At 54.2% G+C, this 26,653-nt stretch overlaps 9 protein-coding genes across 9 annotated transcripts; 6 read left to right on the forward strand and 3 right to left on the reverse strand.

Annotated features, from left to right (window-relative positions):
* Positions 1-1,866: 1,866 nt before the first annotated feature.
* Positions 1,867-3,414, reverse strand: CCOS01_09665 (ZIP Zinc transporter; the record flags this gene model as incomplete). The annotated part of the gene is made up of 4 exons (XM_060457822.1): positions 1,867-2,052; positions 2,143-2,452; positions 2,534-3,159; positions 3,271-3,414. 4 exons carry the CDS (start codon positions 3,412-3,414, stop codon positions 1,867-1,869), a joined length of 1,266 nt encoding a protein of 421 aa, XP_060310987.1.
* Positions 3,415-4,193: 779 nt separating this feature from the next.
* Positions 4,194-4,526, reverse strand: CCOS01_09666 (uncharacterized protein; the record flags this gene model as incomplete). The annotated part of the gene is made up of 1 exon (XM_060457823.1): positions 4,194-4,526. The coding sequence occupies one exon, from the start codon at positions 4,524-4,526 to the stop codon at positions 4,194-4,196; it is 333 nt and encodes a 110-aa protein (XP_060310988.1).
* A 1,351-nt stretch (positions 4,527-5,877) lies between these two features.
* On the forward strand, positions 5,878-6,582 carry CCOS01_09667 (uncharacterized protein; the record flags this gene model as incomplete). The annotated part of the gene is made up of 1 exon (XM_060457824.1): positions 5,878-6,582. The coding sequence occupies one exon, from the start codon at positions 5,878-5,880 to the stop codon at positions 6,580-6,582; it is 705 nt and encodes a 234-aa protein (XP_060310989.1).
* Positions 6,583-7,603: 1,021 nt separating this feature from the next.
* On the forward strand, positions 7,604-8,338 carry CCOS01_09668 (uncharacterized protein; the record flags this gene model as incomplete). Its single annotated transcript, XM_060457825.1, has 1 exon — positions 7,604-8,338. One exon carries the CDS (start codon positions 7,604-7,606, stop codon positions 8,336-8,338), a length of 735 nt encoding a protein of 244 aa, XP_060310990.1.
* A 444-nt stretch (positions 8,339-8,782) lies between these two features.
* On the forward strand, positions 8,783-9,853 carry CCOS01_09669 (uncharacterized protein; the record flags this gene model as incomplete). The annotated part of the gene is made up of 3 exons (XM_060457826.1): positions 8,783-9,143; positions 9,192-9,308; positions 9,687-9,853. 3 exons carry the CDS (start codon positions 8,783-8,785, stop codon positions 9,851-9,853), a joined length of 645 nt encoding a protein of 214 aa, XP_060310991.1.
* Positions 9,854-10,276: 423 nt separating this feature from the next.
* On the forward strand, positions 10,277-11,932 carry CCOS01_09670 (uncharacterized protein; the record flags this gene model as incomplete). The annotated part of the gene is made up of 2 exons (XM_060457827.1): positions 10,277-10,294; positions 10,352-11,932. 2 exons carry the CDS (start codon positions 10,277-10,279, stop codon positions 11,930-11,932), a joined length of 1,599 nt encoding a protein of 532 aa, XP_060310992.1.
* Positions 11,933-12,969: 1,037 nt separating this feature from the next.
* Positions 12,970-15,347, forward strand: CCOS01_09671 (Spc97/Spc98 family protein; the record flags this gene model as incomplete). The annotated part of the gene is made up of 2 exons (XM_060457828.1): positions 12,970-13,596; positions 13,647-15,347. The coding sequence occupies 2 exons, from the start codon at positions 12,970-12,972 to the stop codon at positions 15,345-15,347; spliced, it is 2,328 nt and encodes a 775-aa protein (XP_060310993.1).
* A 9-nt stretch (positions 15,348-15,356) lies between these two features.
* CCOS01_09672 (uncharacterized protein) lies at positions 15,357-16,016 on the forward strand (the record flags this gene model as incomplete). The annotated part of the gene is made up of 1 exon (XM_060457829.1): positions 15,357-16,016. One exon carries the CDS (start codon positions 15,357-15,359, stop codon positions 16,014-16,016), a length of 660 nt encoding a protein of 219 aa, XP_060310994.1.
* An 841-nt stretch (positions 16,017-16,857) lies between these two features.
* CCOS01_09673 (uncharacterized protein) lies at positions 16,858-18,282 on the reverse strand (the record flags this gene model as incomplete). The annotated part of the gene is made up of 1 exon (XM_060457830.1): positions 16,858-18,282. One exon carries the CDS (start codon positions 18,280-18,282, stop codon positions 16,858-16,860), a length of 1,425 nt encoding a protein of 474 aa, XP_060310995.1.
* Between the last annotated feature and the right edge of the window lie 8,371 nt (positions 18,283-26,653).

Here is a 26,653-nt window from a genome sequence, read left to right on the forward strand (position 1 = left end):
GGGTTACAGTTTACGGCGCATCACTACCTGCAATGCTGCATGGCCATGCTGTGCGGCTCCTTTGTGAGCAGCAGCTAGAGCCGCCGTGAGGTTTTGATCGACTGACCCAAATCAGGGGTGCATACGGGAAACAAGCCAATGTTGAACGGGCATGCTTGAGAACAACAAGAGACAACTGTGGGTTTGCTTGATGTGGATTGTGGGTGTTAGTGACGATGGTGCAATACCACGAATATCCCGAGCAGAATATCCACTTTGAGCCGACGACAAACGAGCCGTGGATGGCCGCGGTCTACGATGGCACATGGGTGTTTGCGATGTCGACGGTCGGACAGTGTGGTTGAAGTTTTTTTTTCGAGAAAATTTTTACGAGCAATTTGTTGCCTCTATTGCGCAGAGTGGAGTGCCATAAGCGCCATCTGTCCAAGGGAAAAGGACCCACGATGCGCCTTTGGATGGACAGCACTGGAGACATGCTGGAGACATGCTGGAGACATCCCACGCTCCGGAACGAGAGTCCGGAAGTATTACCTAACACTCCCGTTAACCGCCCTTCCGCACATGGCCTCATCGCCAAATGTCTATGGCCAGACCCTAGCAGGCCTACGATGATGGGATTCCGCCTCCAATCGGGACGGGGAGATCCTTCAGACGACGGATGGGACAGCCTTTTTCGATTCCGGGTCATTCCCAGACTACGAAAAGGCGTCATGCACACATGGCCATGCACCCACCAGTAGGTGTAGAAACTTTGGCGGCCAAGCCCAAAGACTCTTATTGACTCACGCGCCCAGTGCGCCCTACATACCGCTGATGTGCACCGCGCCCTGCAGAGCGCCTCATGTCAATGTCGCTATTGCACTAGTAGGCTGGTGGACAGGCCATAGACAACAACGCATATCACTTGGGCATCTCCCGGTTCATTGGCAACCGCCCCCAAACCACAAGAGCTGACCAAGCTCCATGATGAATAATTCCCCGTCTTCGCTACACCGGAAATCATGTTCCTCGAGGCTGAGGTGAACCAGAACACCATCTCCAGGACTGTATTGCGTCAACCCTCTTGACATTTGCTCACCAAGCTCATTGCGTGCTCACTGCCGCAAACTTACAGAACACCCAGGAATTGCATCATGCACGCCTCCACTGACTCCTCCCTTTCCACCTGAAATTGGGAGATGGCAAAGCAGTCAGGCCTAAGCTCAGCCAACACCAAAATGCGATACGTGCAAAATCACAAGCTTACTCGGAATACGCAAGTCTCTTTGAAACACTGGTAGTCTTTACCCCGGCTATGACAAGCTCATTCCTTCGTGGGGAGCTTCGTGTATATGTGTGTGTATTATTCAGCTTCCCCTCTGCTTCATTATGTAGTCGAAGGACGACATGTTCCTCTACATTGTCTACTTCTCTTTACCCCAACTTTTGACTCCCGTCGACGACGCCACATGCTTTCTCTTGCGCCCGCACTGCTACCAAAGCCGGTCAGACGGCCAGGGACTAGACGATCCGTCGACCGAGTTGTTGGAAATGGTGTTTGGGACGGTCTGTTGCTGTGAAGGCGCCGTTTTGGGTTGGGGTAGGTCATCACTCCTTTCGTCCAGCTTACTCTCTACCTCATATCCGTATTGCTGGCTGCATTGTATCCAGAGGTAAGCGTAACCAGATTATGGTGACGGGTGGTTTCACATCACTTTTGGCTGAAGAAATCCTCCTCATCTGGTAGTGGCAGAGCGTCTTGCTCTGTCTATTATCTCTATATATTCTACATGGCGTATTCGCCTTTTTCAGTAAAGGTACATCTAACATAGACATGTTTACGTGTGCACGGGGCAGAATTCAAGCACCATTGAATGGGTGCATTGTCTAGTCATGCCACGAAATGTACAGCATGATACCGGCGCCGACAGCAATGGCGGCGAACTGAACGAGGGTCTTGCGCAGCTCGGCCATCTTGTTCGAGCCCGTCTCGAGCAGCTCGGGGATAACGGCGACGGTACCGACGTAGAGGAAGGTACCCGCGGTGAAGGGCAGAAGCAAATCACCCCAAGTCTATCAGGTCCATCGTCAGCAACTTGTGATTCGTCACGCCAAACTTGCGTTGGCGGCACGAGAGAAAAGGAGTGCAGGTTTTGAACTCACCAAGCTGGTACCCCAGAGCCCCGCGTTACGCGGCATACCGCCCTCGCCGGAGCCGGAGCTGCTGCCGCCGAGCTCCTGGACGGCGATGCCGATGAGGGTGCCGAGAAGGGCGCCGAGGGCCGTGACGAATTGGGCGCCCATGGCGGCGCGCTTGCTGAAGCCGGATTGCACGAGCAGGGCAAAGTCGCCGACCTCGTGGGGGATCTCGTGGAAGAAGACGGCTACGGTGGTGGTTGCGCCGATGGTCGGGGAGGCGTAGAAGCTGGCGGACATGGCGAGGCCGTCTGTGATGTTGTGCGTGAAGTCGGCGCTGCGGGATGTAAGTCAGTACAGTCATGAGTAGAATCGCGCCCGGGGGCCGAGTGGGAGACTGGGTGGGAGGAAGTCGTACATCAGGTTCAGGTAGCCTCCGAGTCTCACGCTGGGGTTCATCTCCTTCTCCGGCTTGTCCACGGCGCCGTCGGCTCCAGATCCGGAGTCGGTCCCGGCCTTCTTCTTGCGCGAGGTGACTTTGCCCGCCTTCTCCACAGCAGACGACACAGCCTCGGCCTTGGCCTCCCCGTGCTCCTGCGCATGCGAGTGTCCACCGTGATCGTGCGAATGCCCCTCCCCGCCCGTAGCGATGCGCAGTCCCTTATCCATGGCCACGAACGTCATGAAACCGACGAGGATCGCGACGCCGAGCAGCAGATTGCGGTTCGGTTCGACGAGCACGAGGCGCGCGCGCTCGGGCTCGTCCTCGCCGAGGAAGATCTCGGGGAGCAGGTGGAACAAGGTGTCGCCCATGAGCCCTCCGACGGCGAAGGCGACCATGACGGAGAGAGAGGAGGGGTCAATGTCGGTCGGGCAGAGGGCGAGGAGGAAGTTGGGGGGCCCGGAGATGTAGAGGGTCGCCAGGAGGGCGTTCACGGCGGGGGAACCGGGGAAGAGGGTTCCGAAGGCGCGGGAGAGGAGGGAGGGGGTTTCGGAGAGGGAGGCGAGTTTGGAGGAGGTTAGGGATTGGACTATCGAGCATTGCTGGGATGGTATCGTCAGTTGCGAAGCTCTAGGCTGATGATTTTCGGTGCTCTGAGCTCTCCCGTGCGTCCAATCGGGTTTGCTTCATATTCTTCTCCTCCTCGCACTTACCTGCAGCTGCTCGTCAATCTCCTCGAGGCTGAGTGATGCCACGGGCTTGCTCGTGAGACCAATTTTCTCGGCGACGGTGGAGGCGAGGCCGAGCTGCACCATGAGGAAGAGAGCCCAGAAGGCTGGCTTCCAGGAACGAGCCATTGTCGCTACAGTTGCTTGTCAAGTTCGGTATTTGACTTTGAGCTTATCTCTCCGTTCTCCGACGTGTTGTATGTTCGATTTCCCGAGGTTGAACGATTGTCGAGGCGGGGATGGGTGTGGAAGAAAAACGAGTGGAAGCTCTCGATTGCACGACGAGGAATTGTCGAGAGAAGCGAAGAAAGCTGTGGCGGTGATCCTAACACTTGTTGAGATCTTTCTCGCGTTTACTCCAATTTCCGCATAGTGCAGAAAGCCCCCCTCTCCTCCCTGGATAAGCTGTCATCTCATTCCCTCTTCCAAACCTTGGCGAGCACGTCCGCTGCCGCTGCCGCTGCCGCTGCCGCTGCAGTGCCGGCCGAGGGAGACGCTGTAATTCCGACCATTCTCGGCCGATGACCGGTGCGAGCTGTGCCTTTCCAGGTCGCTGGAGCCTGGAGGAGCTGCTGAGAGGGTCGCGTGCCGCTGATTGTGAGGGTGCTGCTCAATGGAGGGGGTAATGCGAGCTGTGTGCAAGCTGAGAAGCATAAAAAGGCCGCTAGGCCATTTTCGGGACTTGTTGTGCAAGTCTTGCGTCCGATGTTGGAATTGGCAGGATAACTCATTCATACGACGACTTGCCCAATAATCGATATGGGTTGGAAGTTTGGTCCAAGAACACGGATCAAAGTTGCCAAAGACATTTGGAAACAGAATATGCAGAAGGAAGGGGGGTCTCGAAGCATTTATTCGATTTTCTCGACCTCCTTCCTGCTTGGACCCTTAAGGTACAAAAATTGAGACTAAAGCTCTTGGTACTGGGAAAGAGCTGGGGGCTCCCGAGGGTTTCGAGTACCCGGACGGGTCGGTTGGTCGTTTCCACTTTCCATCACCACCACTTGCCGCGTAAACGACATTCCCTCTTCAGCTTCGTGGGAAAGAGAGAGCAAATGCAGGACTCTGTTTGGCCCAATGCTGCTGCGGATTGTTTTGAGCACTGACAGAAGACGGGTAATGCTTGGGAAGTGACGGGTCCTGATTTGCTGGGGAGGTTGCACCTTGGTCTTCGGGATGTGGGAGTAGAAGCGGGTGTCAGTGTCACCGAGCTTGTTGGGTGAGTTCTGACGTCGCTCCATGAATCAGGTATGGTCCGCCCCTCGAAGCTCTGTTAATTGTGTGTTTTGTCTTCAATTGATCTCGATGAGTCTGGTAAAGCATCCCCGTTGAAATTTTGGGAACGGTGCAAGAGAACGAGGGCACATTGGCGATGTCCGTGTCCATGCTACCTCTTCACTCTCGTTCAAAGTGCCAAAACTTCTGTGCGCCATGTTGTATCTTCAAGAAATAGCATACCCGTAGCATCTATTTGTTCAACTGCACAGCTATCAACAACATTGAAGTCCAATAGCATAATCCATGGCCTGTCCGGGATGAATTGGTGGTCCACGTCTCCCGCTAGAACCGGCCCAGATTTCACGGGGACCAGGGTCTCGGTCCTGCACCTTCACCAAGAGGACGCCCTACCGAGCGACCAATGATCTTGCGCTAGTGACTCATCGTTTGAAGCTCCAGGAACTCCAGCAAAGCCTTTAACCATCAGGCCTTCTGCTTTCCTTTGCGGCTTCGATCTCATGACTCTGTTCTCCTGGTGGGTGGCTTCACTGAGAACTCTAAACGATTTACTTCTCTGGTGCCGTGAAACCCCACACATCGCGATCTGGGAGCTATTCGTAAACAGTACGAGCATCAACGACAAACATCAGAGTGAGGGCGAGTGCTCTCCGTGCTTTCCGTACACTTGAAAAATGTCACAGATGGATCCCAGCTCGATGCTAGCAAGATATCCCGTGAGTGGCCAATCAGCCTGTTCGACAGAAGTAAGCCGTCGTGTTGCCCACACCAAAGTAAACTGCTTCGAGCAAGATACTCGTCTAGCAGTCAGGTTTTCGACTCTTGGGTATTGAGGTCTTCGGGCCACACACCTCGGCACCGGGACGCACATTTCTATGCCGTGCCATATCTCGTGGAACGGGAGAGGTTTCTCCGGCACTTCGTGACCAATGGTTTCAACATCCTTACCGCAATGGTTCTCTCAATGGATGGGCCCCTCTGGGGTGATTATGTGACCGTTGATGACAAGAAACTGTAGTTACCAAGGTTCGATGACAACGACAGAATCCGGCCAAACGGGTGCCCGACTCTTTTCGGAGATAATGTTCTTGAGACCCATAATCAGGCGTCAAGCAGCCAGAATGTGTCAAGTCCATTTGTTCTTGTAAGTCTATCTTATTGAGCAGTTGTAGTCTTTCTCCGGCTTTGTCGGCTATAAAAGATCCAACCCAGCGTCTCCTCACCCTGCTTCTACTCGTTCATCTTGTCCTCGTCGCCCCATCTTTCGATCATCCTATCTTCCAAAGACATACCAATCCTCGAACATATCGTCTCCTCACTCTTTTACTCGCAAATTGCAGTCAACTCGCATACAACATGTACATATACAACGTTTTCGACGCAATAGAGAGTGCCATCGATGCATACGACGGCAAACTGTCAGACTACTACTTCCTCAACCAATGCATGCGTATCATTTGCGAGCTATACGGGATGGTTCTCCTCGGCATCATGGACTATTTCCTCGTGCTTCTCGTGCTCCGGTTCGACGCCGAGGAGCAGCCGTGGCGCACACTCGGCCACGACCCCTACGGATTCATCTGGTCCAAATACACCAAGGTCTACGACGTCGGCAGCATTGAAGATTTCGGCACGCAGCAGGCTGGCAATAACGGAACTATTCACGGCTTGGATCTTCTGAACGGCACAACGCCTGGTCAAGAACCTAACTATAGGCTGGTCCTGCGCAGATACGGCAAGGGGTGTTGTGGAGGTATCCTTGGGCTGTATGATGGGTGGAAAATCTTTGGATTCTTCCTACACTATGCCATACATGATTTCCGCGCTCTAGCCGCTATGAGATCCGCTCTAAGACAAAGCGGCATTGACAACTCGGAAACCGCCTTGGAGCATTGCATCATATGGGCTTTGTCGCTTGTTCCCATGTTCTTCAGTGGGCAGTCTTACTACGATAATCCAGTGCAATCAATAGTTTGGCTGATCCTGCTGGAATGTATCATACAGGCGTTCGCCGTGTTAGCTCGCTCGCGATTGGAAAAGGAAGAAGAGGACGAATGGTAAAACAATAAGGGCAACGAGAGCCCGCTGATGGAGGGAGATCATGCGAGGGATGAAAGGGACTGATAAAGGGGCGATATCACCAACACTACAGGGAAAGGGGCTGAAGAAGAAAACGAAGTACTCCATTCGCTTGTGACTTGCGGCTGTTCTGCACTCACAACTTCTGGGGAAGACCGAAGAGTTACGAAGATTTCATGCGGATCAAAGTAATAAGAAGATCAAATAACCTTATGATGAATGAGAAGCTTCTTCTAGTTTGTGTGATAAAGTCCCTGCTTCCATAAATTGGGATCGCGTGCATGACCTATCAGCGATATTCGTCGATATGATAGCCGTTGCCGAGACGTCACTGCCCAGATGAAGGTAGGGATGCTGTTGCTGGGGTCGACGAGAGGGAAGGTACTGTGTACGTTTCGTTCACAGTAATGAGGCTCGGCACGAATGCCAGCTGAACCGTGTCGAATACGAGGAGCTGGGAAAGAGGAGTCAACATGATGCAAATCGCAGTTGTCGCAGACGTCTGCGGACCGTGGAAGTAGCAGTCGTTTCCAGATCATCATAGCCAGAGGTTTAGGCAACTACCATGCTTTGGTCATATGCATCCGGCAGGAATGTGCAGATATTGAGCAAGAATACATACCTTTCGATGAGTCCTTGCCGAATGTTTGCTCCATCAGGCATGTTGAGAAGAAGTTGCGGAAGAGATGACATGGTCAGTCACTGCCTCCAACGGCTACATATGTGCAATTTCCGCATCGAAACAGCAGGACTCAGCAGCAGTGCCAGCCAGATTGCATTACTTCCAAATATTGGAAGCAGGAAATGGCATCCCTGGGTCTCGAAGTTGGAAGGTCTGATTCTGTTCCACGAAGTCCTTGACTAGTATATCTACCCATCCTCTCCCCCCCTCTCTTCTCTTCTCTTCTTCTTCTTTTCTTCTCCAGGGAGGTCGTCTATCATTCACTACCGAATACAACAAGCGAGCCGCATAGCGATACACACTTACACCTATACTTACAACATGGACCCCCTTTACGTCATCCTCGCGGTACCGGTCGCGGTCGCCTTCTGTTTTCTCGTCATACTTCGAAAATCCCTTCGACGTGGCTGGACAAGACTCCGCCCCCAAGTCAACGAATGGGCAAGTCTGGCCATGGTCGCGCTTCTGGAGGCCTTCAAGAAGGGCATTAAGGACGCCCTGAAGGAGGTCTTCAAGGGGATTATCTTGACAATTCTACGAGAAATGACGGGCTTTCCGAAGCCTTGTGCCGCTCAGGGCGGTGCAGGTGGACGCTGCCCTGATGAACCCTTCGTGGTTCACAGAAGGTGTCTTACCCGACGGTACCTTCATCCGACAATCTCCGACGCCCCGGTCCTTGGGCTCCAGCGGGGGACCTTACAAATTATGTGCTCTCTCGGGAGCTTTCTTGACGACATGTTTTCTTACGACATCTTACATCACGGCATCTTACAACACGGCATCTTGCTTGACGACATCTTGCTTCACGACATCTTGCTTCATGACATCTTGCTTCACGACATCTTGCTTCACGACATCTTGCTTCACGACATCTTGCTTCACGACATCCTCCACATTGGCATCTTGTATGACAGCCTCTTCCATCATGGATCTCTTACCGTATGTCCTCCCATCACGGCATCTTCTAGGACGACGTCTTTGGTCAAGACATCGCCTGCCACGGTTATCCCCCTATCACGAATTGTCCCATCACTGCATTTTCCCGGCATCTTGTAAATTATCATCTCTCAGCCTGGATCCCCTATCACGCCGTCTCTCAAAGAAGCATTCTTCGTCATGGCTGTCTCTTATCGAAACACACTCAACACGGCATCTCGCACAACAGCATCTTCCATCATGGGTCTTCCATCACGACGTTTTCTCTCACAACATCTGTCGTCATTGCCGTCTCCTATCATGACGCTTCCTGTCATAACATCTCACGACATGATGTCTTCTACCAAGACGTCTACACTGGCTTTTCTCATGTCATCGGCCCATGTGTCGTGGCGAAGTCATTGTACTCTATTCGGCTTGTCCAAGGTCATTGCCAAAGCTATCCGTCATGACTTCGACCCACGAGCCTGTCTTTCACCAGATGACCGACTGATCACTTCATCTCAACAACTTCCTTGTCAAGAGTCTGAACACGAAGATTTGTCATCTATGGGACGCTGTAGGATGACTATCCTTACTGGCTGTCGTGGTGTCGGTCCCTCCCGGACTGTCTCCAGAGAGCCTGCCAACATCAGGATCATCGTCGAATGCCCCTGGCCAGACTGGACTTCGGGACGAGAAGCCGTCTCTTCATCCGTGCTCTTGAAGTCCAAGTCTGAGGATGGCTATCTGCAAGCTGGCAAACTAAGACAGTGGTATGGCTTCCTTACCTTTGCTCTTGATTACCTGAATACACAGCTAACGTCTTCTGCAGGTTCTGTCCCTCTCAGATTGTGTCTGTTTTCCAGTATGGCTCAGTTCATGTTGGGTGAAGCTGTTCTTCGTAGCTGGTGCTGGTGGTTCGGGTCACATGCTCTACGGGTAGGTCAAGTTCTTGAGTCTCTCTGTTCAACACAGCTGACAAGAATTTGAGGCTCTGGAAGTCTTGGCCAATCAGGTGACGCATACTGCTGGACCTGTGTCGAAGGTGTTGATGCCGCCACTGTCTCCTTCACCATGGGTTGCTTCTCTTTGACTATTCGTCATTGCAGTACAATCAACCATGAGCAGGTGGGGCGCGCCAGAAAGCACATGGGGGTGTGTCAGTGCGTGTGACAGCCGCTGGAAGGAGCATCAAAAGATGGTCAGAGCTTCCCAAGTCGCTGGTTCCCTCTGCCAAGTCTTGCACCTCCTCCTCCAAGCACCTGGAACCCCGCCATGCCCGCCTCTTTTGCAGCATCCAAGGTGGCTGTGCAAGCAATCGACACTTCAACCCCTCTCACTGAACAATCAAACTTCAAGTGACGAATCCACTGAAGAGAGAGTGGATGGGGGGCGAAAAAGGGGTCCGTCACTTGTCGTCGAGTTTCCCATCAAACAAGGTGTCGTTGGGTGCAAGGGCTGGGAACACCTTGAACGTCAACAGTGGCCAATGACGTCGCTCGCCGCCCAGAGGCCTCTCGGGCACGCACCAGCGCCATCACCAAGCTAAAGCACGGCGCACCACCACCAACAGCTGCTTTAAGCGCCATGCAAGCTGTTTCGACGCACCCACAATCCAACCATATTCGCCCTCACTACACCCCTGGTCCTTGAATAGACAGAACCCGGCTCGTCGTCACAAAGTCTTAGAGCACCATCCGAAGTGCCACTCACCTTTACCGTTCCTTGCGATTCCTGCTGAGAGGTTTCCTGCTGGCGAATAGCTATTGCAGTTCCCCTACACAGTCGTCACTTTGTCTGATCGCTGGCGTCCACCTAGTGTACCAACCAGACCTTTTATCCTCCGGACCGCAACTCGTTTCAACAGCTTCCCGAGCAGACGCTCTCTCCCACTTCCAAACCGAGCTCCTTAGACTTTCTGGACCCCGCGGTCTCTCACCAAAGTTCTCCACGACATTTACGCGCCAGTCGCATCTCGAGACACCACCACCCAAGAGCAACCTTCTTGTACGAGGCCCGACCTGACGTAACCAAAACCTCAACTTTCTGCGCCTGTTTTGCGCACCCATCTTCATCATGGCTTCGGGACACAACGTATGCCCTCCAAGACGGAGACAATATTGCGACCGCCCTCACTGACCCTGAGACCAGGACCCCAAGCTTCTGTACGCCATCAATGGCGTCCAAGCCTTCCACATCTCCAATGGCAAGGAGGAGTCGCTCACACCCGCCGGGCCCCAGACCTTGTCGCTGTTGATGGTACCGACTTCTTCACCCTTCACCGACGCAGACTCCCCCGCCGAGGACTTCTACCTGCACCTCCATCTACCTCCCGAGCTCGATCTTCCTCTTCCTGCGACAACACAGATCTATCACCAGCCGCCAACTAGCTACCTGATTCCAAGATGGGATCTGGGCCCAGACAGTGGCGCTTTCACACGCATCGAGTTCCCAGACACTGGTAGCCGGAAAGGACTGCAGGAGGACGTCGACACCTTCGAAACGATCCTTGCGCAATGCACTGCATTCCTCGAGCGAGCCCCGCCGCCAAAGACCTCATCCAAATCGGCCAAAGCCGCCGCCGCGGCCTCCGCATACCCCTATGATGACCCCGTTACCGATCGTCCCTCTGCCAAGTCCAGAGCTGCCGCCGCCGATGGCCTCCCCGCCTACAACCCGGCCGACTACCAGCCTGGACAGGGCTATGCCCCGGGAGCCCACAGCTCCCAGCACAATGGCGGCCGGATTGTCCTGATTGACGAAGAAGACGGAAGTGTCATTGGGGAGCTGACTGAGAACTACCAAGTTGTAGAGGAGCTGGGCGTCAAGCCTGGAACAAAAGGTAAGTTTGGCGGCACCTCGGCCGAGCTTGACTCACATGGCATGCTAGATCCGGTGGAGATTACACTCCCTGCCGACAACAGCCAAGCCATTACCGTTCAGCCCGTGTCGCAGGAGTACCGCGAGATGATTATGCACCCATCGTACAAGAAGTCGTTCTTGGTGTCGAATGCTTCAAAAGCGTCTCGACTCATTGTGACATCGTCGGACTTGATCACAAAGGGTTTGCAGTCCTCGGCCGACAACTTTACAAAGAAGACAAAGGCGACGACCGAACCCGTGACGTTCACTCCTGCCGCGCACGACCGTGTACGACGCATCAACCAGTTTTCCACCAAGGCGGCTGGTCTGTCGGCGACCACGGTTGGAGCGGTGGGCAAAGTTGCCCAAAACCTGGGCGCCACCCTGGCTAGAAAGAAGGATGGCAGTGGAAGAGGATACGATAAGGATGGCAACCCAATTGAGGGTTACAAGCCTGGCCTGCTGAACAGGAGCTTGATGGCGTTCAACACTGTTGCGGACGGCATCGATCAAGCAGGACGTAATCTGTTGACTGGCACCTCTTCCAGCGTGTCACAGATGGTGGAGCACCGTTGGGGTGCTGAAGCTGGCCAAGTATCCAGGAACATTGGCGGCGGCTTCAAGAACGTTGGGTTGGTGTACATCGATGTGACTGGTGTATCCCGCAGAGCAATCCTGAAGAGCGTAGCAAAGGGTATGGTCGTCGGTAAGGTAAAGGGTGGTGGACAGATCATCGTCGGAGGCGGCGATGGCGGAGCAGTGGGTTATCTGGAAGACCAGAAAACTCGCAAAGACGACCAGAGCGATACGGCCAGTATGTACACGGCGTATGAGGGCAATGGCAAGCAGCCAGCCGGCAAGAGGCCATGAGTGTGTATTGGAGGATAATTGTTCAGAGTGAAATAGATGGGACCCTTGGACTTTTAAGAGGTACTGAGTTCAGTGTGAAAGACTTGGAACGAAGAGGGATGGATGGTGGGCCACTATGCAGTTTTGTCCAGGCAGTGCGTATTCAATACGAGTAAACGAAACCTAGGTAGCCCAATCAAAGAAACCACAAGCCACTACCCCTTAGAGTCCGCTGACCGCATTCGTAAGGCTAGAGAATTCACAATGTAGGTGAAGAGTGTTCGTTCGGGATAAGCCTTGGACGGGTAAGACGGAGTACACATCCAGGTGCCGGTGTCCCGGAAGCCGTCGGCGATTACCTAATTTTAGACACATGTCACGTGGATCCGCAAACGCCTTGCTGGGTCTGATTGTCTCAGTGTAGCCACTTTAGCCCGTCCGGTCGCGTCAGATCGCGCTTTCCTCCTGGCGCCCACTTCCATCAATGCGACTACTGTGATATTGGAAGGGATCAGGCCCTCAGCATGGAGCCTTCTTGACATCGGTGCTGTTTTGTTGTGGCTCGCGCTCTCCTGTTCCCGTTCGAGAGAAAGACAGAGAGATTGTATTTCCTTTTGGGTTCGTGCCACGATGCCTTAGTTCTATGCAGCCCAAACACATCAGGTAATTTATCCATTCGCCAACCATCCGTCACCTGTTGTTGCAACGCAGCCCAACTCTCCCCGTCTTTTGCTTCCTCCCGCCAGCCCGCCCCGCCATCCCGCCAAATTCTGGACGACATCCACCCGGCGGTTTTCCTCTCCGCCGTATTGCCAACCTCCACTCGCCGAGAAACGAGTAAATGTGTCGCTTCGAGCTATTAGGCGCTTTCATCTTGCTTCTCCGTGACTTTGGCGAAAAGTCAAGGTCCAAGAAGCCGCCGCAACCACGCGAAATGTGCCACATCCTCCTCCTCCTCCTCCGTCCCCTTCTTTGAACCCATGATCGAATCCCTGTCTGTAACCTAATCCCCGACTAACACCTCGATTCTCTCCCCTCACTAGAAGCAAACAGCCGGCATGCTCCACGAAGTCCTCCTCGCCCTCTCTGGGCACCCCTCCCCTCTCCTCCGAACCGACAACACAGATCCCAATGCGCTATCAACGGCAATCTCACCACCGGAGCGCGAACTCCTAGCCACCGCCGCCCACCTGAGCGACCTCCATGTCAAACTGCAGAGCTACACCGCCCCCATCGCCGCCGAGCACCCATCTACGATATGCCGCGCCACCGCCACCGCGATACAGTCCGTCCACCTAGCCGCTTTCCAGCGCAAGGTCCTCGATGTCGAGGAGACGATACTGCGCAAGGACTCGAGTCTTGTCGGCGCCTACAACATTGTGCCATTGACCGCCGTTGTGGGGGAGTTTTCCGAGTGGACGAGACGCATGGAATGGCTGTGGGAGATCGTGCAGTTTATGCTGAAGAAGCAGCAAGGGCAAACGTGTCGCGGGGCACAGCTGATTGACAGGCTGAGGAGTGAGCTGCAGAGCGGCTATGTCGATATTGAGAGGACGGCTATGAGCCTCGTATCCGTGGCAGAGACGGCCTGGCTGAAGCAGGTTTCTGCTTGGATCCTCTACGGACGATTGCCGACCTTTGGAGGGGAGGACTTTTTTGTGCAAAAGTCGGAGGGAGGTGACCAGGTATGTCATCGGCAATGGGTCACTGTGAGGTTCATGACTGACCGCGACAGGAATACATCTCGGTGCCGGCTTTTCTACCCAACTTTGTAACCCTACCAACGGCATCGTCAATGCTCTTCATCGGCAGGTCGCTCAACCACGTCCGTGTCAAGGGCAGTGTTGAATCTGGCTTGCAAGGCCTCGATCACCTGTCTTCGCAACTAAAAGAGCTATCCGCTTTAACCTACCCTCTCCACACGGCGAGCTTCTCGCGCGCCATTACCTCGATTCGCCTCACACTCTCACGGACGATCTTGCTCAAGCTCCTGCCTCTCGCCAAAGTTGTTGAGGCACTGCAGGTTTTGCGAGAGTTCTTCCTTCTCGGCCGCGGCGAATTTGCCATGGCTCTGACGCAGCAGGCTGACGAGAAGCTTCGGAGCAGGTGGAAGAGATCCGACAATCTCGCGTATGAGAAGCGAGAAGGCCTCGGCACCTTTGCCGTCAAGGAGGGCGAGGTCGCCGCCGTGCTGGCCAAGACATGGGCGGCCATGGGCTTGATGCAGGGACAGCACGCGGACGAAGACGAGGGTTTGGAGATTGCGAGGGAGCTTCTGCGGTTGACTCTCACAAAGTCCAAGCCGGCAGTGCCTCTCAAGCTCGAAGCAAGCGTATCACGGCCCGCGACGAAAACTCTGGCCACGACCCCTTTCCGCAACCTCCTTTTATCAGTCCCTGTCGTCTTGACGATGCAGATTCCCTCGCCCATGGACATGTTCCTTACCCCTTCCGACTTACAGATCTATTCCACCATCAACTCATACCTTCTCTCTATTCGCCGAGCACATATTCGTCTCACTGAGCTGTGGAAGATCACATCCCTACGCCGGCATCATCCGGCACCCCCAGGACCACCCGCCGGAAGCACTCGAGCGGGGCGCTCTAAGGTGATACTACTGCGTCAGCGCTATACGCAGCGGTCCAATGCCTTGCGCAGCGCCTGGGTGACATGCAGCTCTGCTATATTCTTTCTCTCCGAGACGGAGGCATACTTACAGACGGAAGTAGTGGCTGGCCTATGGGACGGCTTTCACGACTGGCTGACTCCCAAGGCAGAGACGGACGGCACTGAAACGGGGCCTCAGGGTGTATCAACCAAGGCAGCATCTAAACCTTCGACAGTAGTCGAGGCAGAAGATGAGGACGACGACGACATATGGCTAGCTCAGAGCACGCCAACAACAAAGTCATTCAAGCGAGCAGAACCAACCACGACCACAACTCACGACCCCCAGAGTCTCGCCACGGCCCACAGGGCCTACCTCCGCGCCCTCTCCACCCGCCTCCTCCTTACCTTTCCCACCTACACGGACCCGCTGTACAGCCTCCTCACGCACACGGATCACCTCGTCGCACTGACGCAGCGCCTCCACGCCGTCTGGACCTCGATGGACCTCGAAGCGGACGCGGGCGTCGTCGACGCTTTTGTGGACCTCGAGATTGAGGAAAAAGAGGTCCGCGCCGCGATCCGCGACGTGGAGAAGCATGTCAAGGACGGGATCCGGGACGTGATTGCTGCGTTGCGGAGCCTGGAGGCGGACCCAGCGGCGTTTGCGGACGAGGAGGAGGGCGGCGAGGAAGGGGTTCTTAGAGAGGAAGGGGAGTATGTGCCGCGGAGGGTCGGTGGCGTGGAGAGGTTGCTGATGAAGCTTGATTTGGCGGGGTGGTTTGGGGAGAGGAAGGATGATTTCGGCTTCGTGTTTAGTGAGTACTGAACGCGGCGGATGGACATTGGCGGAAAGAGCGAGCGTTTGCAACACGCGCACCTATACACACGACACATGTGGAATGGACAAAGCCTGTTGCCACCCCCGCAAAGGGCAGATGCTGGGGAGAGGGTTCCTCGAAACACCCCCGATTCCGATAAAGATCACGGAACAGAGCGGAGAAAGATAGTACGACGATGGAAAGAGACACATTCCGTCATAAATCCGAATCTTGACATCGCCCCAGAAAACCGGGGAACACAAAGACCGTTCAGGGCACTCCGGGTGACCGTCTGCAAAATTACGATGGTGGTGGTGGTGAGATGTCGCTTCCTCTGCTCGGTTAGACAAGCGAGGAAGCTCTTCCACGATACTCCGTACGCCTTCCTTTCTTCCACCTTCCGCTGTCAAGGTGGGAAAGGCAGAGAACGTGCTTTGTGCAGCGGTGGTGGGGTGATTTTTCGGCCGGCCGGGACCCAGCGAAGTTGGTGTAAACGGCATAGTGAAGTTTGGCATTTTGTTACCGGCGGGACGGACCGGGGGAACGTCATGGGTCACGCCAGAGCGGAGCTGGTGTCGCCAGGTCGGTGTCGTTTGTGGGGGGGGGGGGGGACGTTCTCGGCTGGGCTTGGCGTCGTACCGAAATCTCACGATGGGGAGTGGAGTTGTGTGGTGTGACATTGACGATAGGTAACCCGTTCCACTCACGACGGAAAAGCTTCAGTATTCTTGTCCGTCGTGTAATCGAGCTTGTGTGAGCGTGTGTTCTTCCTTCTCTCATTTTTTTTTTCTTCAGAGCATCGAGCATTAGCAGTGGGCGCTGAAAATGTTCCATGGTCATGTTGGTGTCTTCGGTCACGCACAATGAGGTAGTTTGAGCAAATCAGAATCGAGGCAATGATGCATCTTTGTGCCTTCATTCATATTTACGAAATACCTAGTCCAGAAAGGAAGAGGTTTCAAAGGTAGTCGTTTCGATTCGTACAGGGCTTGCTTGCTTGCTTTCGCAATTCATCCAATTCATCCATTCCGTCCCAGCTCTTGGGGGGGTTTCCAGTCCAGCGCCTGTTTGATGCATCTTCCATGGAAGGAAAAAAGTAAGAAATTACATACAGAGAGATTGATGCACACACTCCAAAGAGAAGAAGAAGAAGAAAAAAGAAGAAGAAAAAAAGGGGGAGTCCAAAACGCCATTCCACTCCATGCTGTGAGCGGGAGGAATTGTCCCCATGGTACCGTGTCCTGCCCATCATATCCACATTGCTGTCATTGTGTGTTGTTTCCTGTTCTGTTATGTATGTGCTGCGCATGATCCGCTGCTTGTGTTTTGCTCCCTTCTTGGAGTCTGTGTAAGTCGATCTCAAGTCGATTTGGATCTTCCATCCGAAAATGTGCTTGTTTTTGGTTCTTTTTTGTCCCCCGCAAGAGATGAGAAATCCGTAACAAAGTGATAAGTTTTGGTTTCCAATGATGAAAGAAAAAAAGAGTTGATCAGAAAGTGACGCCTCCTGCATTCATCTCAATAAGTCGAAATCGGACGTTGTCGCAATGGACTTGAAGCTTGATCAGAGGGGCGGCGCTGGAAAAGGTGTTGCATAAAGGCCTTGGGGCCAACATGCTCTACGTCGACAGACCGGGAGGTCATGGGCACCGGGATGCGGGTAAACTTCTTCGTTTGCCAGCGGGTCTTGATGCAGTCGTCAACAAGGGCCATGAGGCCGGTGGCGATAATCACATCGGCGACGTCGGTGACGGCGTCAAGGACGCTGCGATCGCTGATCCACATGTGGCAAGGGGGCACCCAGCCACCTGCACTTTCATCCTCGATAACCTGGTTGGGCGAACGTGTCTCGGGGACAATGTGCGCAACGGCATCGCGGGCGTCGTTGTTGCCGTCCTTGACGAGGTGGAAAGAGACGACACCGAGGTTCTTGTCAGTGACACGCTTCCACTGGTACTTGTGACCCCACCAGTCAAACTCGTAGCGCTTGTTGTTGGCACCGCCGCGGCGTGACACGTCGACGCGCGCATAATTGGAGAACTCGAGCTTCATGGTGTTGCTGGGAACCGGTCGAGCTTTGGATTTCGCTTCAAATGAGGCTGAACGCTTGAAATTTGCCGCGTCGTCGCCAAAAGTGCGCATAGACGAAGAGCTGGACTGTGGGCGCTGCGAAGCTCCGTCCTTGCCCTTGCCTCCGAAGATTGAGCCGCCCGAGTTGGTGCGCGACAGAGGAGGTCTCCTCATGGAGAGGGTCTTGATGGCGCTTGAGACGGATCGCTGGAGGGTTGGTCGCTCTTGGTTGGTTTCCTCAACGTACTTGCGTTTGGAGTTGCAGACTTCGCGGCCGGATTCGCGGCAGTAACGTCGGAGCGAGAACTCACGCTTGCTGAGGTCGTACATGCGCAGGTGAAAGAGCTGAATGTTGAAGGGGCGGCGACCGGGGGCGACGGTGTCTACTCTGAGATTCATGTTGCCGTCCGGGGTAAATTCGTCGTGGCAGATAGATAACCTGTTCATGGATGGGAACAGTTTGCCAAAGTCCTGGGGTGTGGATGGCCGTACATCAGTGTCGATGATATCACGGTAGTAGGTAGGCAAAGGCGGGATGTCGCGGTGCTTGTCGAAGTTGTCTAGTTCGGCTTCCCGTTGAAGCTCAAGCTCATCTTCGTCGTCCGAAGCCAAACTTGAGTCGAAAGTGTCGACGGAAGACCTCAAACAGTTACTAGTAGAAGGGGATATGTCTTCCTCGTAGACGGGCGGGATCTTGTTAGAGACGGTCCTAGCTTCTTTGACTGATGACGCTTCGGTGCTCGCATAGTAAGAAGTGGGTGTTGTGCTCTGTGATTCATACGTCTCGTATGAGTCGCAAGATTCGCTACTCCTGCGGAAGTCTCGGCTACTTGTCGAGCTCTTGGAGCTGTTTTTCCGATATGAATGTGACATGGCGATATGTAATTGTGTGTTGTGCTGGTTGAGCCGGAGGGGAGACTCGAGGTTGAGAGAGGAGTATTGTTGAAGTTATACAATGTAGGAGAGCTGTGTCTGTATGCCAGGATTGCTAGGGGAGGGAGCAAGGCTTCATATAATCCAAATGGAACAAGGCCTCTGAGCAAGTGAGCTGGCAGATTGGGCTCCAGAGATTGGGGGAAGAGGGCGTGAAGTATTGTGCAGGTTGGTGAAGGATTGGGCAATAACGTGTGTTTGACGTGAAGCCAGGGTGTTGGTTTCCGATGAGGACCTGAGGCGATGGGGCCGGTTGGATAAAGCAGGGGGTGTATGATTCCGAGGCGGTTGGGGATGGAAAGGAGTTGAGATGTGAGAGTGATTATAAAGTGAGTATGATCAAGAGTTCGTGGATATGATACAAGTGCAAGAATATAGCCATCAGGCAGGAGGGCAGTCCGATGAGAGCAATAAAAAAAAGTGCAGGGACGGAAAGAGTAATACGTGATGCTGGGGGTCGGGGCGCGACGGGTGGGAGGTGGTTTGCTTCTTAACGGAGGGTGGGCAGCTCTGGCGCGGACGGGCAGGGAAGACGTAGGACGGGGATCGGAGATGGCAGAGGCAGCGACGGCAGAGACGGGGAAAGTCGTCCAGCTCAGGATAGGTACTTTGGTACCTGAGGTACGTAGTGAGGTATACAGAGTACCTACAGAAGGACCCCAGGCGGTACGACACCACACGACTGGAATTGGAACAACCGGCCCTGCACTGCTACCTTCCCTTAGGTACAACTCAGAAGTACTTGCCATCCCCCCTGCTTGACCCAAGATGCCTTACGGTGCCCACTACCAGCTGCTTGCTGTATGGTCTTCTCCCTCAGAACCCCAAAAGATTGGACAAGACGGGATGGATGGGTTGGAGAGGGAGGAGGAGCGACAGGGTTTTCCGTATGGCTGGCGAGAGGCCAGGCCACCGCCAGAGGCGTGAGTCGCCCAAATGGACGGACGGTCTGCCTCTTGGGGAATGTGGATGCGTGAACGAAGGCGACGATGAGTTACAAGTCATCGACAAGTCATTCTGTGCCTCATCCTTGAGCGAGTTGGCGTGAAGGAGGACTCGGAACAGTAAAGTAGTGACATGGCGACAAGTACACAGACCCGTACTCTGTCATGTACCATGTTATCTTGCTATTTCCTTAATCCCTCCCCCATTTTTGGCGACAACGAGACACGAAGGCACTGCATGTGTGGGGGGGAAAAGATGGGAGGAAGTCTCGCTCGGCTTGGCTTTGCAATGCAGACAAGTCACCCGGCCGAGCGAGGGAAAAGAATCACCGGGAAGGAGCCAGCGGTCTCTCGGCCTTCTCAGTCCTCCTTCCTAAGTAATAAGGTGTCCGTAAGGTAAGGTATGGAAGATGGAAGGTACGCATACCTTGGGCAAGAAACGGGGAAAGCAGGAACGGTGGCCCGCCGTGGGATGTTCCCTGCCCTATACGGTACGAATTGCTTGTGACCTCTTGCCTTTTGATTCTGGCCTGGCCGAAGGAACTTTTAGGGGAGCAACAATGTCCCACGAATAAGGCGCCGTGTCGCATTTGCAAATTTCTCGCTGTCACCATTTTTGCGACTCCAACACTGAAGATTTCAAAGACGCCCGACAGCGAATACGTCTCGCAGCATTGCTCGAAAGGGAGCCAGGGTGGCACGACAGGTCTCGCGGTTTTAGCTTCCGGTGGCATGTTTCCTAGAGACCTTGACCCTGTCTGTCTGCCCGCTAACTTCTACGCAGTACGCAGTAAGGGTCGGAGCCCACAGTCGCACCCAGATTCTTCACTGCAAGGATAGAGGGACCGAGGAAGTCTTAGGGAGTGTCCCGCTGGGACGGTCGGAATGGAGACCTGCTTTGGAGCTTATTCCTGGCATCGTTCCCGCTGGAGACGCAGGCAGGCCACAAGGCAGGTCGGGAACATTCGGTTTGCGGCTTGCCCATCAATTTTGATCGGAAAGCCCCCCAAAACTCTGTTTGTAAGCTAACGATTCCAGCCCGACGACCGCCACGTACAACCCACGTCCCCCCATGTTCACTACTACGAATACAGTCACTTGTTCTTAAACCAGCTGGCGCCTCTCGTGGCTGAGTGAAAGTCACAGTCATCGCTATCGAAACTCACGGCTGGAAACAGGCACGCCGCACACAGGCTGGCTTGAGTCCCAAAGTCAAGGCGGTCTATCGGATGGTCTCCAGGCCACTGGATATCCCAGCAGAGACCGAGAAGATTCACTCCTGCCTGCGTGCCTGCTTGGCCTGGCTCTCACGGAGCTGGTCTCTTTTCTCGCGGCCAATGACCCAATACCTCGTGGGCCGCCTGCTGTGGCTTGGGCGGCGACTAAAGCCTGAATGAACGTGTCGTGTCATCAGGAGGGAGGGACCTATCCGAATAATCCTGACGCCCGTGTCATTGCCATTTCCAGTCATCGTTGTGCTTCCTCGCGCGGCTGATGGGAAAACATGATACCTGATGACCTAATTAATACATACAACAGGAAGAATACGAAAGAAGAGGTTACTCGCCCAAAAAGAATGCCAAATGACCAAATCATCTTGCGAGGATCGTCCGCCCACCAGGGAGAATTTCCTCCTGCTGGCTTTTTCTTTTCTGCCTGTCTGATTGATCCGTTGCTTCAACGATCGGCACTCGTCGCCCTTCCCGGATCGCTTCCCGTTTTCTTGGTCACCGTCTAGACTTGTCGACTCGCAGCCAAGGCAGCGCAGCTTACCCCCTCCTTGCCTCCCTGGATCTCTTGTCCCTCCAGCTTGGAAATGATCCCCTGCCAACTTCCCGACGAGACTTCGACCTGCATCTAGAACGTCCTCTTTTCCCTCATCTGCCACCCTTCTCTCCGTCATATTCTTCTCATTCGCTGGCAACCCCGTTATCTCTGTGTACGCAGTAATACACCAAACTCCACGCCGCACCACTCACTGGATCTCCAGATAGTTACTAGGTGACGTGCCACCTACGACCGTCGGCTTTGACTTCGTCTTACTACGCAATACTCCGTCTCACGCAATGAATTCATCGCGGCGCAACGTTCGACTTGCCCCCCTGCCCCGCCGCCCAATCCACGACGGCCTCCCGTCGTCACATCCGCGATGCCACCCTCAAGCGCCCCATACGACTCCATCAACACGTGTAGACTAAAGGCCTTCTAGAAATTCCCGTCGATAGCCACTGCACTGCATAGCCGTAACCCGCGTCAACCAGTCCAGCCCAGCTCAGGTATCCAACATGCTGATCACAGAGGGAACGGATGACACATCGTGCGCAACACCAGACCCTGCTCTGTACCCCACGGTTCACAGGCAACGCTTACTGCGCGCACACAGCCCTTAGACTGGCCCGCCCTTGGAGACCTGAGTTTGCATGTAGTGTACGGATAGACTGTGGCTGCTGCCATGGCGTCTGACAAAAGTCAATCTATCCGACTTTAGTTCTGCGTCGTCTCCATTTCGATACGGAGCACGAGGCACGCCGCAGTCCCAGAGAGTCAGGGACCGTCTTGGATGAACCCCACCAGCTTTGTTGGCCGCCTGGTCTCTTGCGCTTAATTTAGCTCCTCCATCGTCAGCCACAACCAGCCGCCATCGTTACGCCGTCTTTCCCCACGATGCTGCCGCTTCACACACACACCGCAACCTCGTCCTCAGCTGGCCTGGGACGACGATGGCGGTGGGATCTTTGGGGGCTTCTAGGGCTGCCTGCATCGTGCAATGAAGACACGCCGATGGCTCCTGCGTAACACTTCAGGATTGCGAAACGGTCACCTTCGACACCGACTGCCCTTTCGCTTACAGCGGCCGCGGCGTTGAGGACCGCATTCCATCTCAAAAGCCCTGTTCGATGCTCCAATAACAACATCGTGACGAATCATCCACCGCCTCTTCATGTTTCGAGCGTCCTCGCTGATGCCCAACGGCCGAGTTAGCCCCACGATTTGGCCAGAGTCGAGGCTGCATGCTGCGCTTGATTCATTGGAGTAGGCGGTCACGATCAAAGCCCCAGAGCCCTCTCTCGCTTCGCTGTCTTCTGGATACCAGGCTCAAGTTCCTGCAGTTCCGACTCGGCAGGCATTCTTGGTATCTGGGACCTGGTAGAATTGTGCATGCTGCCTAGTTTGCATCTTTGCCTGGGGCACAAATACTTTCGAATCCCTATTTACTCGGCATGCATCTTATCTAGAGACCAATGGCAGCTCTGGCGCTGGTTTGCATCGATTTGCAAATGCCACAAGGCGGCCTTGAGGCTATACGGTTGCAGTTATCAGGACTCACGGCCTTGCGATGGAAATCCCATAATCCTCGATTCATTGCGCGGCTTGACAGCTCAGTATGACGAAGTCAATTATCCCAAAGCAGAATGCAGAGTATCCAGCTCCTGCAACCCCATCTGCAGGCGTTTGAGACACGCTTGTCTTACGAACTTGCAGCAGAATGACCGAACCTGCGTCTGCGCAGAGACCGTTTCTGCCAAATTCATTTGTTCCTTCGCTTATGCGGGTTGCTGTCATCTTGGCTTCGGACCACCGCCGTGTGTCAGACGATGATTCGCTGGATCTACTGCTTCACCACTCCCGAGAATCGGCCCTGCTCACGACAGATCTTGAGCACCTAACACGTGCTATCTCATTGCTGCTCTGGGTCTTCTCTGTTAGGTCCCTTCGACATACTCTACTCCGTAGGACGGCGCAAAGCCCCGCCCCTATCAACTGCTGCTGTGTTTTCAGGGTCTATTGTCGGCCCAACGCGCACTTCACCGTGCTACGGTGCAGGGCGAACAATCAGGCATCCAGGTTCCATCTCGTTCATAGGACAGGCGACCAGATGGTATCGAATCCGACGCCATGGGGACTATTGGTCTACCACATAATTTTCGTGCTTAATCGACCTCATCCTGCGGCCCAGATCATGCGGCGCCTCATACCCTTAAAGCCAGATTGCAAGGATTCTATCAGTGTCTGCATATGACTTCTAAACGTGTCATGGGCGGTATCAATCTTTGGGTAACTATCAATCAGTAGTTACTGCCGATCAGTGCGGGAGCGACACTTCTTCTAACTTTCTTGTACGCGTTCCTTGATCGGCGTTCCTCTCGGGCCACTATCCGGCGCTTGGCCGTCGGCAGACCTTACCAGGAATGGCAGATTATACGGAACATCTCCTTGACGTGAGGATGGATCATCATTGGCGTTCAGCGTCTCGATTGACTCTGTCGGACTGGCTCTTAGCATCTACAGAGTACTGGATGACTCCCTCGCTACGGTACGGATGTGCGCCTACGTGCCGCTTTTCGGTCCTGACTCTCGGGTCTGAAGATGCACTCCAGCAGGATACATACAGCATGTCGTAGTGTGAGTATGGAACGGATTGGGTGACCTCATCACCCGTTGAGCCTAAGGAGGGCAACCTGCATCCGATATGCAAAGGACCGAAGTCGGGGTTGTCATCCAGCATCTACGGCTGTATGGTGGCTGCTTTTTGCCATTGACGCAATGATGCCTTGCAAGCGCCATTTGTCTCCTGGAACTACGTACTACAGCAGCAGCAACTCGAATTCTCCTCAGTCGCCCGCCTTGGCGGTGTTTGCCAACGATCGTCAATGTTCTGTCGCCGTAATGGTACGTTGACTGCGTGGTCTCACTGAAGTCTTGACGGATAGTTGGGCATGGGATGGACATGCGTATGTCGCCATGCGGCGATGTACGCACTCTTCTCACCTACCCCGTGTATGAGGAAAGTCAGTCCTCGACCAGACATATCTTTGAGCTTAAAGACACTCATTTATCCGCACGCGCGCCTATGAGCTGCCATTGCAGCGCTTATTGCCAATGTCGATCATGCCAGATCAAAGGCAAGATATCTCGCGGTATTGCTGGTGTTGCCACTCTCCAGGCTGGGATATACGCTGTCTAGCGACGGCAAATGCGTGTCTGATCCCCCCGGAAAGAAGTTTCTCATCGATATACCACAGTCTAGAAATTAGACAACTGCAACAGGCGAATCTCGACTTATTCCTAGCCTCCCCAAACCTTGCTTGTCACATCAATTTTTGGGTCGGGCTTCAACGATGTTTCATTTGCTGTACGGGTGTATACCGCGCTATTCCCTGTGTTAAGACGACCTAGAAGCGCGAATAGAAAGTCTATCCGCGTTGAGTACCACGTCGGCACAACCACATCCCAAAACGGCGTTGACTGATTTGTCCCGGCCCTAGTCTTGCTGATCCGGATGCAACGGTCTGTGTTTTCAGACGATGTTCTAGGCCTCGCTATTCCCTTGGTGCCTTCCTGTCTCTGGAACATTGCGACTACGGCAGCCCTGGATATTGGCCCTATGAGAGACGGAATCGAGCATTGGGTTTCCATAGGCAGCATTGTAACCAGCCACTGAGGGATCGATAAATTCCCCCGTATAGTGATTGGGCTCTCGACGGGCTCATGTGATCCATTTCCCGCCATCTTGCGGCGTCCACACACGTGGTGGAGAGAAAGCCTTCTTCCCCCGCACTCGCTGCACGGCGGGCGTCGTGCAACCCCGACCCCGTTACCGGCAGTGGAGGGGGTTTTGACACCGCAGCGACCGGCCGGCGGCTCGTCTCTCTTGACACGCTCGGCCTATGGAAGCTGCCGATCATCATTCCAGTGCAGTGGGATGCTAGGCGAGAGCCGCGCCGGCAACGGAGCTTTGCCTGGTGCAGATGTTGCATCACACCATATCGAAAGCTGCATGTGTCTTGTTCTGGGGCGATGATCGGGTCCGGGGTAGGTGGACCTTTTCTTCGGGAACTAAGGAGTTGAGAAGGGGTGTTTCCGTCTGTCAAGCTTTACTCGAAATTATATTCTTACACAGAATGGCATGTTGGGGAGGAGCTAGGAGCTGGAATATGATTAATTGCAGAGTCAAGTACCTTTAATCAGGAGACTCAGCCCGGCTAAATATGGTACATGTATGGAGAAGACGAGCCTTCTCTCCCCAAACTTATCTTCCAGCATCCATGTAGGTCTCCTACTCCGGGCTTAGACGGACGAGGTGGGAAACACTTTTTCATTTATCCTTGCAGAAGCCAATCATCCAAAAATGAGAGAATTCTTTTCTTTTGCCATCATCAGCACATCATCCCATCATCCAACCTTCTCTGCGAAAAAGCTCCGGCCTTGGTGACAAGTCTAGAGCCGAACCGGACCTAGCCGAGCCCTCCCTCCCTCCCTTTTTCAATTCTTTCCCTTGGCTACCGGTATACTAGAAAAAGCCAACGACGAGTTGACGGAAATCCCGCATGGACAGCCGGTTGGAGAGACGGGTGAGATGCGCTGCCACCGTCATTGGGCGTTTCCTTAGTGCGGGATGAGGATTGGGGGTGATTTGGGGGGGGGGGGGGGAGAAGGGGGGGGGGGGGGGGGGGGGGGGGGGGGGGTGGGGCGGGGGAAAGGGCGGGGGGGGGGGGGGGGGGGGGGGGGGGGTGTGGGGGGGGGGGGGGGGAGGGGGGGGGGGGGGGGGGGGGGGTGAGGGGGGGTGGTGGAGGGGGGGGGGGGGGGGGGGTGGTGGAGAGAAGGTGAGGGGGGGGGAGGGGGGGAGAGGATGCGCAAGTGGACGTGTTTGACAGGCCACCATCTCACCACTCTAGGGGATTCTTTCAGTCTACCTTGGGTATGGTGTTGGTGTTTGGTGATTGGTTCTGGTGACTCCGATACCCTGGGAAGGAGGGCGAGTGCCTTGAGCATCCCTTTTCTCTGCGGCTCTTTGCGCCTGAAGGTAGAGAAGTGAGGGGCTTGTGAGTTTGGGGGAGGTGATTGATGGTTGATGGAGAAGCGCCTTCTTCCGTGAGCTAGTGGTGATTGTGAGATGAGTTATGTTGGATGTTCAAGCCTCTAAGTTAGGGACTCGCTCGATGAACAAGTGGGATGCGTTGTTTGTTGTGTTTAATAAGGAACGGCAAGGGAGCTTTGTTCTGATCTTGGTTTGGTTCTCGGTGGATGGCGTCGTTACCAGGGGAGGTCCTTTCGAGGTAGCCTTACTCCCTGTATGTCTACTCCAATGTCAAAGTATGTCTTCAGAAGAGTATGACCTTGTAATCGTCAGACAGAGCTCTTTTATGGGTTTATGAAGTTCATTGTCGATATTAGCTGGCCTGGGCAGTAGGCAAAGGTATTCACATTACTTGGTATATAGACAAGATCTCCTCCATGCACTTGTTTCTTTTCTAATAGCGCATCTCCGATTTGTGACCTGTGCTGCTTGATCTTGAAACGCTCTTTGGGCAGCTTGGAGTGATTTGATTTAGAACATCACGCATGACGCCTAAAGAGATGTATTA

The sequence above is a fragment of the Colletotrichum costaricense genome (genome assembly GCF_030867565.1).
Source record: "Colletotrichum costaricense strain IMI 309622 chromosome Unknown Scaffold_10.1, whole genome shotgun sequence".
In the NCBI taxonomy this organism is placed as follows: domain Eukaryota; kingdom Fungi; phylum Ascomycota; class Sordariomycetes; order Glomerellales; family Glomerellaceae; genus Colletotrichum; species Colletotrichum costaricense.